The sequence below is a fragment of the Pipistrellus kuhlii genome, unplaced genomic scaffold (genome assembly GCF_014108245.1).
Source record: "Pipistrellus kuhlii isolate mPipKuh1 unplaced genomic scaffold, mPipKuh1.p scaffold_m20_p_7, whole genome shotgun sequence".
NCBI lineage: Eukaryota > Metazoa > Chordata > Mammalia > Chiroptera > Vespertilionidae > Pipistrellus > Pipistrellus kuhlii.
The window spans coordinates 17,487,721-17,502,490 of NW_023425573.1; the positions used below are offsets into that span (position 1 = coordinate 17,487,721).

General features: G+C 57.9%; 1 protein-coding gene across 10 annotated transcripts in view; it reads left to right on the forward strand.

Moving 5' to 3' along the window:
• The window catches only part of SPEG (striated muscle enriched protein kinase), a 57,179-nt gene that overhangs the window by 12,332 nt on the left and 30,077 nt on the right, over positions 1-14,770 (forward strand). For all 10 annotated transcript variants that reach the window (XR_006740459.1, XM_036421758.2, XM_045575338.1 and 7 more), the window contains 5 exons: positions 515-1,824; positions 3,897-4,040; positions 4,316-4,498; positions 14,104-14,279; positions 14,473-14,561. Coding sequence is in view for 9 of the 10 variants with exons in the window: in XM_036421758.2 (XP_036277651.1) it covers positions 515-1,824; positions 3,897-4,040; positions 4,316-4,498; positions 14,104-14,279; positions 14,473-14,561 (1,902 nt within the window). In the remaining variant the exon portion in view is untranslated. The remainder of the gene's footprint in view (positions 1-514; positions 1,825-3,896; positions 4,041-4,315; positions 4,499-14,103; positions 14,280-14,472; positions 14,562-14,770) is intronic.

The following is a 14,770-nucleotide window of genomic DNA, read 5'->3' on the forward strand; positions in this document are numbered from 1 at the left end:
CTCCTGGAAGGAAGGCTGAAAGGCTGGGGCTGCTGTGAAGGGGCCATGCCCTGCGGAGGATGGGCAGGACTGTGGGGACCAGCTGGGGGCAGGAATGGGTGGGAGGCTGCATTCCTGAGAGGGCCCCTCCCGGTGCACCCCTCCTGCCTTCCCTCACCACTTCATCCTTTGGGTCCTAAACCTCATTCTTTTCTCTCCCACCGCTCCATTTTGTGGCCTTCCCTGTTCCCCAGCTTCCAGGGCTGGGGAGAGGGGCTGGTCCGAGCGCCTGGGGCTGAGTCCTACCTGGACCCAGTCACTAGCCCCATCTCCCAGCGTCAGAGCTGCCGGCCCTCTCCCCAGCCCCGCACCTGCCCTGGCTGTGCCTTCCTCTTCGCGGGGAGGGGGGAGGGGGGTCTGGCCCATGTCACCCCAAGCCTTCCCAGCATGCCCCACCGCCAACCCCTGTCCCTGGCTGAGGGTCTAGGAGGGGAGGCCGCCTGAATCTTCTACCCTCTTGGTCTCGGTTCCACAGTAGTGTCCCTCCGAGCGGCCTACACCGGGAGGAGCCCGACCTTCAGCCTCAGCCGGCCAGCGAAGCCCCTCGTCGCCCGGCCCCACCGCCTCCCTCCAAGTCCGCGCTGCTGCCCCCGCCGTCCCCTCGGGTGGGTAAGCGGCCCCCGCCGGGGCCCGGCGCCCAGCCCCCCGCCACCCCCACGGCGCCCCACCGGCGCCCTCAGGATCCCACGCTGCTCGAAGACGCCGCCACCGCCGAAGAGAAGCGAGGGAAGAAGGTCAAGTCGTCGGGGCCCTCGCTGGCGGGCACGGCCGAGTCCCGGCCGCAGACGCCCTTGAGCGAGGCCTCGGGCCGCCTGTCGGCGCTGGGCCGCTCGCCGCGGCTGGTGCGCGCGGGCTCCCGCATCCTGGACAAGCTGCAGTTCTTCGAGGAGCGGCGGCGCAGCCTGGAGCGCAGCGACTCCCCGCCGGCGCCCTTGCGGCCCTGGGTGCCCCTGCGCAAGGCCCGCTCGCTGGAGCACCCCAAGTCCCACGGCGATGCCTCGTGGGGTTCGCCCGAGGCCTCTCAGGAGGAGCTGCGGGCGCCGGGGGGCAGCGTGGCCGAGAGGCGCCGCCTGTTCCAGCAGAAGGCCGCCTCGCTGGACGAGCGCACGCGGCAGCGCGGCCCGGCCTCCGACCTGGAGCTGCGCTTCGCCCGGGAGCTGGGCCGCATCCGCCGCTCCACGTCGCGGGAGGAGCTGGTGCGCTCGCACGAGTCCCTGCTCGCCACGCTGCAGCGCGCGCCGTCCCCCCGGGAGCCCGGCGAGCCCCCGCTCTTCTCGCAGCCCTCCACCCCGAAGACCTCGCGGGCCGTGAGCCCCGCCGCCCAGCCTCCGCCTCCCCCTCCGAGCGCGGCGGCGAGGTCCGGGGATGAGCCAGGGAGGCCGCTGAGCCGCGGGCCGGCGGGCAGGACGGAGCTGGGGGAAGGCCCACAGCAGGAGGTCAGGCGCCGGGACCAGTTCCCGCTGACCCGGGGCAGAAGCATCCAGGAGAGCCGGAGCCCCGTGCCGCCCCCCGCCCCGGGCGATGCCCCCGAGGCCAGGACAAAAGCCCCTCTGGGTCGGAAGCGGGAGCCCCCGGCACAAGCTGTGCGCTTCCTGCCTTGGGCCGCGCCGGGCCCTGAGGGCGCTGCTGCGCCCCAGACGCCAGAGAAGAGCAGGGCGGGGCCTGAGGCCGAGAAGAGGCCGCGCCGGGGGCCGGAGGAGGATGGTCCCTGGGGGGCCTGGGACCGCAGAGGGACCCGCAGCCAGGGCAGAGGTCGCAGGGCCCGGCCCACCTCGCCTGAGCTTGGTAAGCCCTCCGGAAGCACCGAGGAGGTGCTGGGACTTGGGTGGGAGGCCATGTGGGGAGAGGGAGGCTGCTAGGGTATGGTTCCCCCCGGGGAAGGTATGGACTTAAGCACAAGTTGGAGTGAAAGTTGATGTGCTGAAACCTGCCTGCTGGTGAGATAGTGTGTTTTTGTGTGTGTTGTGTTTTTTAGAGTGTGTTTTTATGGAGGCGAGGCTGAGGTGTGAGCAGAAACCCGGTGCCCAGATGCCTGCCATAGGCGCCCTGGGTCTAGGGGCATGCTCATCTGTTGGGCTAAGGACCTAACTGATGGAAGGCACTGGCAGGAATCTAAGGAGCTCCTCCACACACCACCCTTCCATGGGGGACGAGACGGAAGCCTGTCTCAATATGCCAGTATAACGTGCTAGGTCCCTGTTACAGGAAAGCTCTGGACCAGCCAACTCTCATCTCTGCCCTCCCCATCCCCGCACCATCCCCTGACCCACCTGTGGCCACTGAGGTCTAAGCCAGCCTCTCCTTCTATAGCCTGTTTGCTTCCATTCTTGAGTCCCCGCATCACTGAGCTGACTGTGGCCTCCTGCCAGCCTGGGTGTGGTCTCCCAGTCTTCTGGTGGGTGATGGCCAATAGCCAGACTGCCCTTGCCCCTAACTCTGCTCATCCTGAACACCAACGTGGGGCCCACTCCTGGGTGGAAGCCATCCTTCAGTCGCTCCCACCCGCTGCAGCTTCCCCAGGCCAGAGGCCCCTACACACCGCTCCTCGGAGACCCTATGTGTCTTTTATATATATATATATATATATATATATATATATATATATATATATATATATTATTGATTTTTCACAGAGGAAGGGAGAGAAATAGAGAGCTAGAAACGTCGATGAGAGAGAAACATCGACCAGCTGCCTCTTGCACACCCCCTACTGGGGATGTGCCCGAAACCAATGTACATGCTCTTGACCGGAATCGAACCCAGGACCTTTCAGTCCGCAGACCGACGCTCTACCACTGAGCCAAACCAGTTTCGGCTATATGTCTTTTTCATTGCACTTACCACCCTGTATTTTTCTTCAGCAGAATCACTTTATTTTAGGTTTTACCTTCCCAAAATTTCTAGAGATGGTTAGGCCCCTGCCCATTGTTTTACTACCGTAGTCTCTCGTTGTTATTGCATAAGCACAACCATGCCCCAGGCATTGTTAACTGGGTGCCTAGGGGGTGTTATTTTAACATAATCCCCATGCCAGCTTTGCAAGACATTGGGTATTATTTATCAGCCCCATCATACAGATAACAAAACTGAGGCACAGAGAGATGATCTAATTTGCCGGTTTATGTCGCTAGGAGGCAGCCTAATTGGGATTCTCCCTGCTCTTTTGGCACTGTGCTTTATCTAGCTTATAGAATGTCAAAGTTAGAACATACCCAGAGAGATCTCTTTGTGTGTACAAGCGTCCTGTAAGCAGGGACCACATCTTATTTCTTGTTATCTCCCTGGTGCCAAGCAGAGCTTAGTATGCAGTCACTGCAGTGTTACTGTTTGACGGATGGACAAAATCAAAGCTGATTTCCATGGGGCCTCTCAGACAACTATAGGGCGGCATCACTATTATCACAGTACATCCCATGCTGCCCTGTGACGTCACTATTATTACTTCCATGTCAGGGTGCTATTAGCTTGTCTTCTGTCTGTGTGGAAACTTGTAGTATCTTGCGCCCCTCAGCGTGCCTTGCACAGGGATGATCTACCATCCCCGACCACTGATTTGTGTAAAGATGGGGCAGGGTTTCTGCCTTCCCTCAGAAACAACACGGTGACTGAGGTTGAAGAGCAGACAAACGGATGTCGAGTCCTGGCTGCCCTGTCCTTCCTGAGAACCCCCTTTCTGTCTTCCTTCCGTGTCTCAGGACATTCAGGAGAGAGACCTTTTGCTCCCCAACCCCCACCTTCTAGAAGCCCCTCTCTCTGGGTCTGGATTTCTACGATGAGGGACTGCCATCACACCCTCTACCCTGGAGTCATCCCCATAGGACCATATCCCTTTACCCTGTCCCCCGTGTCTCTGGCAGAGTCTTCGGACGACTCTTATGTGTCTGCTGGAGAAGAGCCCCTGGAGGCCCCTGTGTTTGAGATCCCCCTGCAGGACGCAGTGGTGGCCCCCGGGGCAGATGTGCTGCTCAAGTGTATCATCACCGCCAACCCCTCTCCCCAAGGTGAGCTCCAGAGTCGGGGCCTGGCTAAGGTTGAGACAGGCAGGGGGAGGTGAAGAGGAAAGCTCATCTGCTCCTGCATGAGCTAGAGCTTTCCCAGAATCCCCTGAGAGAGGGGAGGGCAGGCCTGGGCTTCTGTGAGTGAGGGGACTCCTCTGAATTATCTAGGGTGGGGAGAGGCGTGGCTTGGGCTCTGTGTGGGGTGGGAGGTGGGGGGAGATTGGTCCCAGTGGGCCCCTGTGGGCCATGGTGACTGGGCACCTGCTGCTTTCCCCCAGTGTCCTGGCAGAAGGATGGGTCCACGCTGCGCAGTGACGGCCGCCTTCTCATCCGGGCGGAGGGCGAGCGGCACACCCTGCTGCTTCGGGAGGCCCGGACGGTGGATGCTGGGAACTACACGGCCACCGCTACCAATGAGCTGGGCCAGGCCAGCTGCGCTGCCACACTGGCCGTGAGACCTGGTAGGGAGCCTGTGGGCCCCAGGGCCGGGTGGGGTGAGCAGTGACCCCTCCCTGTCGGCCCAGGTCCCCTTCCCCTCTCAGCCTAGAGCTCCACTTCCGACCAGTGTGCGGATTGTTCTCGTGCCCATTGCTCTGGCAGAAAACATTTTATTTTATTTTATTTATTTATTTATTTAAATATATTTTATTGATTTTTTACAGAGAGGAAGAGAGAGGGATAGATAGTTAGAAACATCGATGAGAGAGAATCCTCGCTCAGCTGCCTCCTGCACACCCCCTACTGGGGATATGCCCGCAACCAAGGTACATGCCCTTGACCGGAATCGAACCCGGGACCCTTCAGTCCGCAGGCTGACGCTCTATCCACTGAGCCAAACCTGTTTCGGCATGGCGGAAAGCATTTTAAATGGCCTTGGCCTCAGGGCAGAGGCCAAATTCCCAAGGCACACAGCAGGCTGGCCAATTCATGAAGTCACTGAAATTTGTCTTTAGACATCCTCTAAATGCCATCCTTTCCTGGCATTTCCCTGAACGGGGTCCTGTGGGGAAAGCACATTATCCTTGAGTCTCAGAGAAAAAGCATCTCCCTGCTCAAAGGGCTTAAAACCCATCAAGAACCTTCTGAGGTAATTTCCTCTCCAGAACAGCCCCGGCTCCCCTCACCCCCACCCCCGCCGCTCCCTTAAGAGAGACGCTTTTAAGTGCTTTCCTCCCGCCCTTGTTCCCTCTGTTGAACCCAAAGCTCTAAAGAAGGTCCAGCTGAGACCACTCCTGGGAGGTGGCAGTGGCTGAGGCTGCCCTGTTTTCTATTTTTATGAAAGTCCTCACTTGGTGTCAGACTACTTCCTTTGGGTTTAAGCCCAGTTGCTTTCAGGTTCCGGGTAGGGCTGGACACGTGGCCATGGCCATGGCCATGGCCTGTTCAACCTGTTCAGGTCACTGGGCCTGACAATGAGTTGACCCTGGGCGGTGGGGGTGGGAGGAACTGAGGCTGGGGAAGGGGCATTCCCGAAGCAAAAGATGCAGACTCAGCCCTCGAGGAGGTGACGCTGGGTGATGACCCTCCACCGGAGGACTTGGGGTGCAGGAAAGCGCAGGGTGGATTAGCCCTGTCCCTAGGAGAGTTGAGCTGTGGGTTGGGGTTGTGGGATGCTGGATTGGGAGACATGAGGGCCCTGAAGGAGGCTGGGATTTAGACCAGCAGCGGGAGGGGTGGGCATGCCAGGAGCGGGGAGAGAACACGCTGTTATCTCCCCTTTTTCACTCAGCCCTGCTGGTGACAAGATTATAGAGCCTGTCTTGCTGTGGGTCAGGACCTCAGCACCTTCTCGATCAGGGAGTTCTTGGTGGTATCTGACCTGAGTCCAAGTCCTGCTTTACATCCTTATGGTTGCACCTCTCGCTTTGCAGAAGGGCAGGTCTTAGCGTACAGACCACTCCCAGAAGCTCAGATTTAAGGCTCTCACCTTCCCCCTGCCTCTCCCACCTCAAGGAATCACACTGTCCCTCCGCTGTGTGCTTCCCTCCTTCCATCACCTCCGGGATCTGCCTCTGATTCACCTCCCAGCTCCCAGATCCGCTCAGGGGGCCCAGGCATGGGTCCAGGACTCTGGTCAATACCTGGCTTGGACTATTTGGCAAGGAGTGTTCCCCAATACTGGCTCCGGGCCATTTGGGAGCCTTTTATGGCTGGGAAGGAGGCTTGGGGCAAGGCAGCTGTCCGCACTTGTCTTTGCCAGGCTGAACCTCCCTGCAGTTTCAGTTTCCTCATTTGTAAACCAGAGATAATGATACTATTTGCAAGAAAGAAAGCAAACGTGTGAACCAGCTTTACGAACTGGAAAGCCATAGACAAACGTTAGTTTGTTAGCGTTATTAAGTGGTGCTGTTGTGCACGGGAGCTCAGGTGCCCACGAAGCTAGCTTCAGGAAGCTGTCTTTCCCTTTTCTTTCCTTTCTTCATACGGCTTATGCCTTGGAGTCTCCTCCCTGCCCCTGCCAAGCCCGCAGCCCCCACCCCCCCCACCCCCTATTTCCCAGATGTCACAGCATCTCTGTGCCTCTCCACCCTTGGGGAGCTAGGGTGTGCACCAGAGAATAGCTCCTGAAAGTCAGACTGGCTCCAGGCTCCAGGGCTTGAGGGGCAGGCACGTGGGTCCAGACTCCACTCTTGCGGAGGAAGCCGACTTTCTTACCCTACAAGGCTCTGTTTGGTCCAGAGCAGCTGGACGGAGGCCAGTGGACCGGGAGAGCAGCAGGAATGGGCGGAACCAGTGGGTGGCACAGACATTTGGCAAAGGCCGGGTCCCAGGCCTGGAGTTTGTAGGGAGTAGGAGGGGGCTAGGGAAGGGCGTTCCGCAGGGTGGCTGTGGGTGGCGTAGGAATAGGCTGAGGGAGGGAGTGTCTGGTGTGTTTTGGGAAGAGGCCTTGTGGAACCACCTTCTTTTCTTTCTCCTCACCAACCCCGCTGGTAACCAGGACTGGCTGCCCAGTGCCCTCTTGGGGTCCCCACCCCCACAGGACCTGCTTTTGAGGGCTCACAGACCTCAGTTCCTGGTTGGGAACCACTGGGACGGGGAATCGGTAATTAGAGAATGTAGTTACCCTGGTGCTGTGGTTTGGGGGGGCACAGTGTCCTCACCAACTCTGGCAGCCCCAGCCAGCCCTGGATCCCTCTCATCCTGCCCCACCCCACCCCTCACCAAATAACTGCTGAGGCCACGGTTGAGCTCCCAAAGGGTGTGTGTATCAGGACAGTGGGCTGGAGGGTGTGAGAAGTGCTTAACAAGCTGAGCGTTTCACAGCTGCCTGCATCCATCACACGGGCATTTATTGAGTCCCGACTGGGTGCCAAGGGCCACATCTCTCTAAATAGTTTCATGTGTTTGGAGAGCGCCATATGCTTTTCCCCAAACCCTTTCCCATCCCTTCCCTTACTTGAGCTCCATCGCTCATGTACAGTTGACCCTTGAACGGTTCAGGGGTTAGGGGCACTTACTGCCATTGTAGTAGGAAATCCTCTTATACCTGTAGTTGGGCCTCCAGGGGGGCAGATTCCCAACTGCCAGGTGACCCTTGAACAACGGGGGTTTGAACTCCTCAGGCCAATTAAAAACCATCGTGTATAAGGAACCATTGCAGTTCAAACCTGTTATTCAGGGTCAACTGTGTATTCCTTGGAGGGCCATGACGGGTGGTGACATTCCCAGTTTATAGATGGGAAGGTGGAGAGTAAAGCGGCACAGAGATAGATAGCACGAGGCCAGCATCTCTGCTTAGCATCTGTAATCTGCCTGGGGTGCCGTAAGCAAGAGGGGATTGAAGTACTCACCTCTGAAGAAATAAACGTAGTGTGATGGCAGATGAACATAACAAGACTAGTCAGCATCTCCGGAGCGCTTTGTATGTACCGGGCCCTGGGTTGATTGGGTTCTCACGTTTAATCCACCCTGTGAGGTAGGTTCTGTTATTATGCCCACGTTACAGATGAGAAAACTGAGACTTGGAAAGTGCTTTAGCAAAGTGCTCTAGAGTAGTGCTGATCAACAGAAATTTCTGTGACAGAACTACGATATATGAGCACAGTCCAATATGGTAGCCACTAACCACATGTGGGTATTGAGCATTTGAAATGTGGTTAGTGTGACGGAAGGGCCGAATTTTTTAAAGTTCATTTTCATTAATGTACATTTAAATCATCTCAGTGGCTCGTGGTTGCCCTGTTTGCTCAGCTATAGGAGCATAGCGTCAGTGGGAAGCTGGGTGGTGATTTGAAGCCCTGCCCTCGGGTGTCCCAAGTCTGCACTCCTGATCACTGCACCACACTGTCCCCTTTCCTCTACTCAAGAAGTTCAGGGCTCAGGTAGAATTGTGCTCATGAGCTCATGGGGCGGGGGTAGGAGCAAAGACTGCCGATGCTCTTGGGTTTATTTTCTTTCTTGACCTCCCACCATCCCTGTGACTGTGGTCCTGCTTTGTTTCCCTGCATGCCCTGTGGCACACAATTGGCTCATCCCACCGAGGGCTCTGGTCAGGAGGAAGGGGGCCAAGGGTGGCTTCATGTACCCAGGCCTCTGTCCTGCTGCTGTCAGTCCTCCCCTCAAGCACTGGTCTCGTATATTTGAGCCTAAGGCTCTAGCATTTTCCAGCAGAGACCTTGGCCTCTTCACTACGCTTTAGCTGTCCACCATGTCCTCATCTGAGCAGCAAGGATCATAACCCCTGGGCTGCTTTCTCCGTCAGATTTGTGAGGCTCGACAGAGCTGAAGATTCAGCTAAAGGCCTTTGGGCCAGAGAAAATGGCTTATCAAAGCTCATTTGGTCCCATCTGTACGATGGCGCTCTCACAACGGAAAAGAGGTGGTTGGGAGGTCATGAACATAAAAGGAAAGGAAGGAAATTATGGCGCTCCTGTCTGCCCCTTCTTCTGCTGGCCTGGCCCTGGCCCCGGCAGATTCTTCCTTATGAAGTCAGTGGCTGCCTGTGGAGGGGACCTTACATGCCACATGGCCCCATGGCCCATCCTTGATGGGGCCTGGACAGCATCGAAAGAAAGCAGTGTGGTCTCTTGACTAGTCTAAGCCCTCCCTCCCCTTTTCTGTCTCCCAGAAGCAGGTCTGCCCCGACAGGTGTCTCCCCAGGGCTGTTACCTCAGAATGGGGGTCATCACACACAGCCTATCAGAGGAATGGGGGCCTAATTTACTGCAGGTGCCACTGCCTATCTAACATGGGGCAGTCTTAAACAGCAGTCCTAAATAACCTTATGTTAGAACTGAGCCACGTCCACGCCTAGGTCAGGCTGACCATGTGAAATGCTCTCTGCTTCCTTGTCTATTTTTAAACCCAAATTGAAACATTCTCAGCACAACTCCTCCTTTTCCCTCCCTTTCATGGTGAGATTAGCACAGCGGGCACTTAAACAAATCGCCCCTGGAGAAACCCACTGGGACGGTGCTGGTGGACGGTGCTGGCCTGTGAGTGGCCAGGCCACGTACAAGACTGTGAGCCTCCAGCACATACTCCCTTCCGCAGATGCCTCAAAGAGCTCCCTTAGCCCTCAGGGCGAAGGCACACTCCGGAAGCTGGCCTCCGCCTTCCGCACCTGCAGATGAGCTGAGGGTGGCTGGAGGCAGCGAGGCAGCGGGAGAGACCTGCTCTAACGTGGTCACGTCCCATTTCTTTCTTCTTTACCTAATTCTATAGCCGGAGGGGTTGAGCTGCAGTTCTCTGCGTACGCTTCCTGCCTCGGAACATTTGCTCCCGTGGTTTCCTCTTCCAGGATTGCTTTTTTCCCCCCTCTGCTTAAACTGAACTAACTCTTCATTCTAATACACCCCTTCCTTCAGTCCCCTCTTCTTTTTTTATTTTTTAAAAAATGTGTATTTTATTGATCTTTTACAGAGAGGAAGAGAGAGGGATAGAGAGCTAGAAACATCAATGCGAGAGAAACATCCATCAGCTGCCTCCTGCACACCCCCCACCGGGGATGCGCCCGCAACCAAGGCACATGGGGCCTTTCAGTCTGCAGGCTGACGCTCTATCCACTGAGCCAAACTGGTTTTGGCAAGTCCCCTCTTCTTCCCTGGGCCCAACGTAATGTCCTACCCTCTTCACTCCTGCGGCCTTCTCTGTCCCTCTCTTGCCACCTTCCTTGTTCCTGTTGGCTGTTATAGTCCTGTGTGTGCCTGTGTCATCCCATCAGCCAGAAGGCTCCTCAGGTTATGGCTGTGCTTTCGCTACTCTTAGCCCATGCAGCCATACCTGGTGGTCCTCCTGGATAGTCAAGGTCTGGGTGTGAGCTGACAGTGGTCGGTAGAGATCCACAGGACTTTCCAAGTCCCCAGAACAACCTGGATAACACACAGAGGCTGGCTGAGACACACATCTGCAAAGGGTAACCAGGACCTGCCTAAGGGTCGAGGTCGGGGGACAGAGGAGACCATAGAGCAGTGGTCCTCAAAGTGTCGTCTCCAGACCAGGAGTATCAGCATCACCTAGGCAACGTGTTAGAGATGCACATCATCGGCTCCAGCCCTGACCTGTGAATCAGAGACGCAGGGAAGGTTCCAGCAATCTGTGTCTTAAGGAGCTTTATGGGTAATTCTGGTGAATGGTGAATTTGAGAACTCAAGGCCCTTGAGTTAGGGACCTTGTGCAGGTGGGAGGCCAGGTGGTGTAGTGCAGTGGTCGGCAAACCACGGCTCGCGAGCCACATGCGGCTCTTTGGCCCCTTACGTGTGGCTCTGCCACAAAATAAATACTATGGCCTGGGCGAGTCTATTTTGAAGAAGTGGCGTTAGAAGAAGTTTAAGTTTAAAAAATTTGGCTCTCAAAAGGAATTTTGATCATTGTACTGTTGATATTTGGCTCTGTTGACTAATGAGTTTGCCCACCACTGCTATAGTGGGAACACGTGGCCTATGGAGCCAGACCTCTGAGGTTCTGAGCCCTGTGCTGTAATTTGGTGGCTGAGCAAGATGGGACTGAGTAACACCACCTTTTAGGGTTATCGTCCTTCTCACATGGGGATTGTGTAGGTCCCTAAACTTTCATGTGCATAAGAATCAGCTAGGTGCTTTTGAAAATGCAATTTCCTGACCTCTGTTTCAATAAGGGGTCAGAGTGAGGCCCAGGAACTTATAGTTTAAACAGGCTCCCAGGAGGTCCTGCTGTGGGTGATTCAAGGACCATTCTGAGGAGCCCTGAGGTAGAGGGCCTATCCTGTAGGTAACCCTAATTTGTGGGCTCCCCAATGCCAGTACTTTGACTGACCTGGGAGCAGTGTTGAACAGGCCAGGAACATGCAGAGTCAGTGTGCTTTGCAGTGGTGGGGTGTGCGGGGGCAGCACCTACATGGTGGGCATTTGTGCTTCCTGGGTTTGGGGGGTACCTGCTTCCCATCCCCTGGCTGGGGTGATTGTTTCCCACAGTGAGAGCTGGACTTGTGGGCGGAGCACAGCTGGGATGTAGGGATTGGCTACAAAGATGGTTTTGGGGGGTGTGTGTGTGGCGGGTGTGTGTGTGTGTGTGTGTGTGTGTGTGTGTGTGTGTGTGTCAGTGAAAAGGGATGGTACCAGAGCCGGGTGTGAAACAGTAGCGGCTCTGGGACCTGGAGACAGAGATCCCTGATCAGCCTCCTTGGCCACAAGTTTTGGGAGTACAAAGGGGTGGGGGCCATGGCCTTGTTTCAGAGAGGCCCCGTTCTGGCCCCTCTGGAGCCTGAGCCTCCTGCCTAGGATGCTCTGACAGCCCCCTCTCTGAGGGGTTTGAAGGATTTCTCTGGTTAGCTTGGCCACTGAATTCCCCAACATGCTGTTCCCCTAGCCACCACCAGAGGGCTCTGAGGATCCCTGCAAACCTGACCCATCTGCTTTAATCTCTCCTCTCCCTCCCTGGGCCAGTGGCCTCAGCGCTGTCCAACCTGGAGGTGACTCAAGAGGTCACCAGGACCCAGAGAGGGGAGGGGTGCCTGCCTTCAGGGGCCATGCCTGTGATCTCAGCGTGAGCTAATGGCAAGGTCCGAGCAGATACTCACCAAGTGACCATTCTGACTTCCTTCCCCACCCCCACCTCAAGCCAGCCAGCCTGAATGGTGAGCCCCCTCTTCTGCCAGTCCCCCCTCCCCCCTTCACTGGCAATGATGGGAAACACAGGTCATAGCTTGGGAATGTGGCCCTGGGCAGGGGTGATAGGAGGAGGGAGAAGGACATGTGACCTCTCAACAGCTCCCTTCCTCTCCTGTTCTGTCTCCAAGCCCCTTCCTCACCCCAAATACAGATGGGTGCTGGTAGGGAGGGGCTGGTGGGGGAAGCAGCCCCTGTCTCCTGACCGCTGGTCCTGGTGGGGCTGAGGAGGAGAGGGACAACTGCCAACTGGTAGCGCCCATAGGAAGAGTGTTGGGCACAGGCCCAGTGCCCTGTAGCGGCTGCTGGGCCAAACCCGCCCTGGCAGGATGGGGAGACAGAGGTGGGATTGGGATTCTGAGCCCACTCAGATGGAGAGGGGCTTCTCTGGGAGCCGAGGTCTCTGATTCTCGGCACCAGGGAAAACAGGCCGTGGCCTGGCTCGTAGTATTTGAGGAATCTCGTTGTTGGGAATCTCGTTGGTTTGGTCAGAGCAAGGGGCCTCAGAACGGCTGTTTGCCTTCAGTACCTCCTCTGGTGGAACGCGTTGAGATGAGTGGGTCTGGGCAAGCGTCTTGGATGCTGCGTGCAGTGCCACCCCCATCTTCCCCCGGGGACCAAGGCCTTTGAATCGAGGCGCCACTGAGGGGGCTTTGTGCTTGTCAGGGTTCAGAAGCTGTAAGGAGAGAAAAGGCAGATCCTGCTGCTTGGGAATGAGCAGGGAGGCTAAATACAGCCGGCTGCACTCTGCCCCTCCCCTCTCCTCCCCCTCCACTCCAGGCCCGAGCTGCCTGTGGTCTCAGCAGGCACCACCTCTCCAGCCAGCTGCCTGCCTGCCACCCAGCCTGTCCCCACCAGGCTGGCCCCCACCTTCCCCTTCCCCTCCCCCAGGACCTCAGCAGGGTCAGCGAGTGAGTGGGGCTGGGCAGGCCGGGCTCTTGCTCTCTGGGGAACCTGGTGGGGTGGGTAGTGGGCAGGCAGCGGAAAGGCCTGGTGCCAGGGCAGAGCCTTTGGGACAGGCTCAGGCTGGGGTCTGTGTGGCAGAGTCTTCAGGTGAGTTGGGGTGCAGCCCTGTGGGGGGCCGGGCCACAGGGACTTGGGGTGGGGGAACCAGGAGGAGGGGCCAGGGGGCTGCGGCAGACTCATGTCTGTATTTGGCAGTCGGCGAGGAGCCAGTTCAGTGAAGCTGGGCCCCTGGCCAGTAGCGGGGGAGGGCGTCAGGGCCCTGGGGACACCCCTCCCCCAAAGACGCACTGGTGCCCCCTCCCCTTCCCCAGCTGCCTTTCTCTGTGGATGACGCAAACACTGCTCTCCCATCTCCTGAGAGTTTTGGGGCCCATGCTTTAAGTCTGGGGCCAGCAGGTGCTCCTGGGGTATCTGGGGCAGGAAGCTGAGAACGGAGAGGGGGAAGGGCGGGCTGGACAGTGCCACCTCATTGGCCCTGGCACTGAGGTCAGGACGGGGTTCGTCTGAGGTGTGTGTTCCTCTGCACTAGGCCCAGCTCACCCAAGATACGGGTGTCCTAGTTGTGCCACCCTGGGGTCCAGAGACATGAACCGCCTGCATTAGGAGCCTGCGATCCTGTGCCAGGAATGTGTGGGTTGCGGGCTCCCGTGGAATTCCACGTCTCCCACAAGGCCCAGGAGCGGCCCCGCTGCTGCCTGAATCCCTGGCCCCAGGCCATTCCCTCTGGTTCCCCTGCTCAGGAGGATCAGCAGCGTCAGTATTAGGAGAGTCTGTGGCAGGATTCAGGGACTTGGGAAAGGAAATACCTGGCAAGGTCACATAGCAAGCAAGCCCCGGGAAGCGAGGTCAGGGCTGGGCTGGCCTGCGGGAACCGCCTCACCTCCTGGGCTCCCCTTCCAGACGTTGTCGGGCCCTTGGTCTCAGGCTGATCCATGTGGCGCTCTCAGTCTCTCTGCCCTCCGTCCTCTCCTGGCATCCCCCTGTGTGCCACAGTCTCTCCTCCGTCTCTCCTCCAGGTGGGTCCACATCCCCTTTCAGCAGCCCCATCACCTCTGACGAGGAGTACCTGAGCCCCCCAGAGGAGTTCCCGGAGCCTGGGGAGACCTGGCCCCAACCCGCCACCATGAAGCTCAGCCCCAGCCAGAACCGCCGCTCCTCAGATGCTGGCTCCAAGGCGCCCCCTACCTTCAAGGTCAGATCACGGAGCCCAGCCTGAGCCTCCTGAGTCCCTCCATTCCTTCGCGTGGCCTCTTGTTCTTGGGGCCACCCCGGGTTCCAGCACAGCCTGGAGCTCGACCCCATTAACTGAGAGCCAGCCTCTGTCCTAGATCCCCCCACCCCGCAGGAGCTGAAGCTGGGCCCTGACACTTGGGGGTTCCCTGCAGGTCTCCCTCATGGACCAGTCAGTAAGAGAAGGCCAAGATGTCACCATGAGCATCCGTGTGCAGGGGGAGCCCAAGCCAGTGGTCTCCTGGTGAGTAGCAGCTAACCACCTCCTGCCAGCTCCCCGCTCCTGGGCTGGCCCTGCAAGACCCGGCTCTGGGTAGAGGGGGCCGGGCCCTTTATGGACTTTCCTGGATCTGTAGGGAGCCACATCCCACAGTGGTGCCACTCCCCCAACCTGCCCTGCCTCTGTCCTGGGTGCAGGGCTCACTGGGGGCTTCCTCCTGGAGGAGGGGTTTG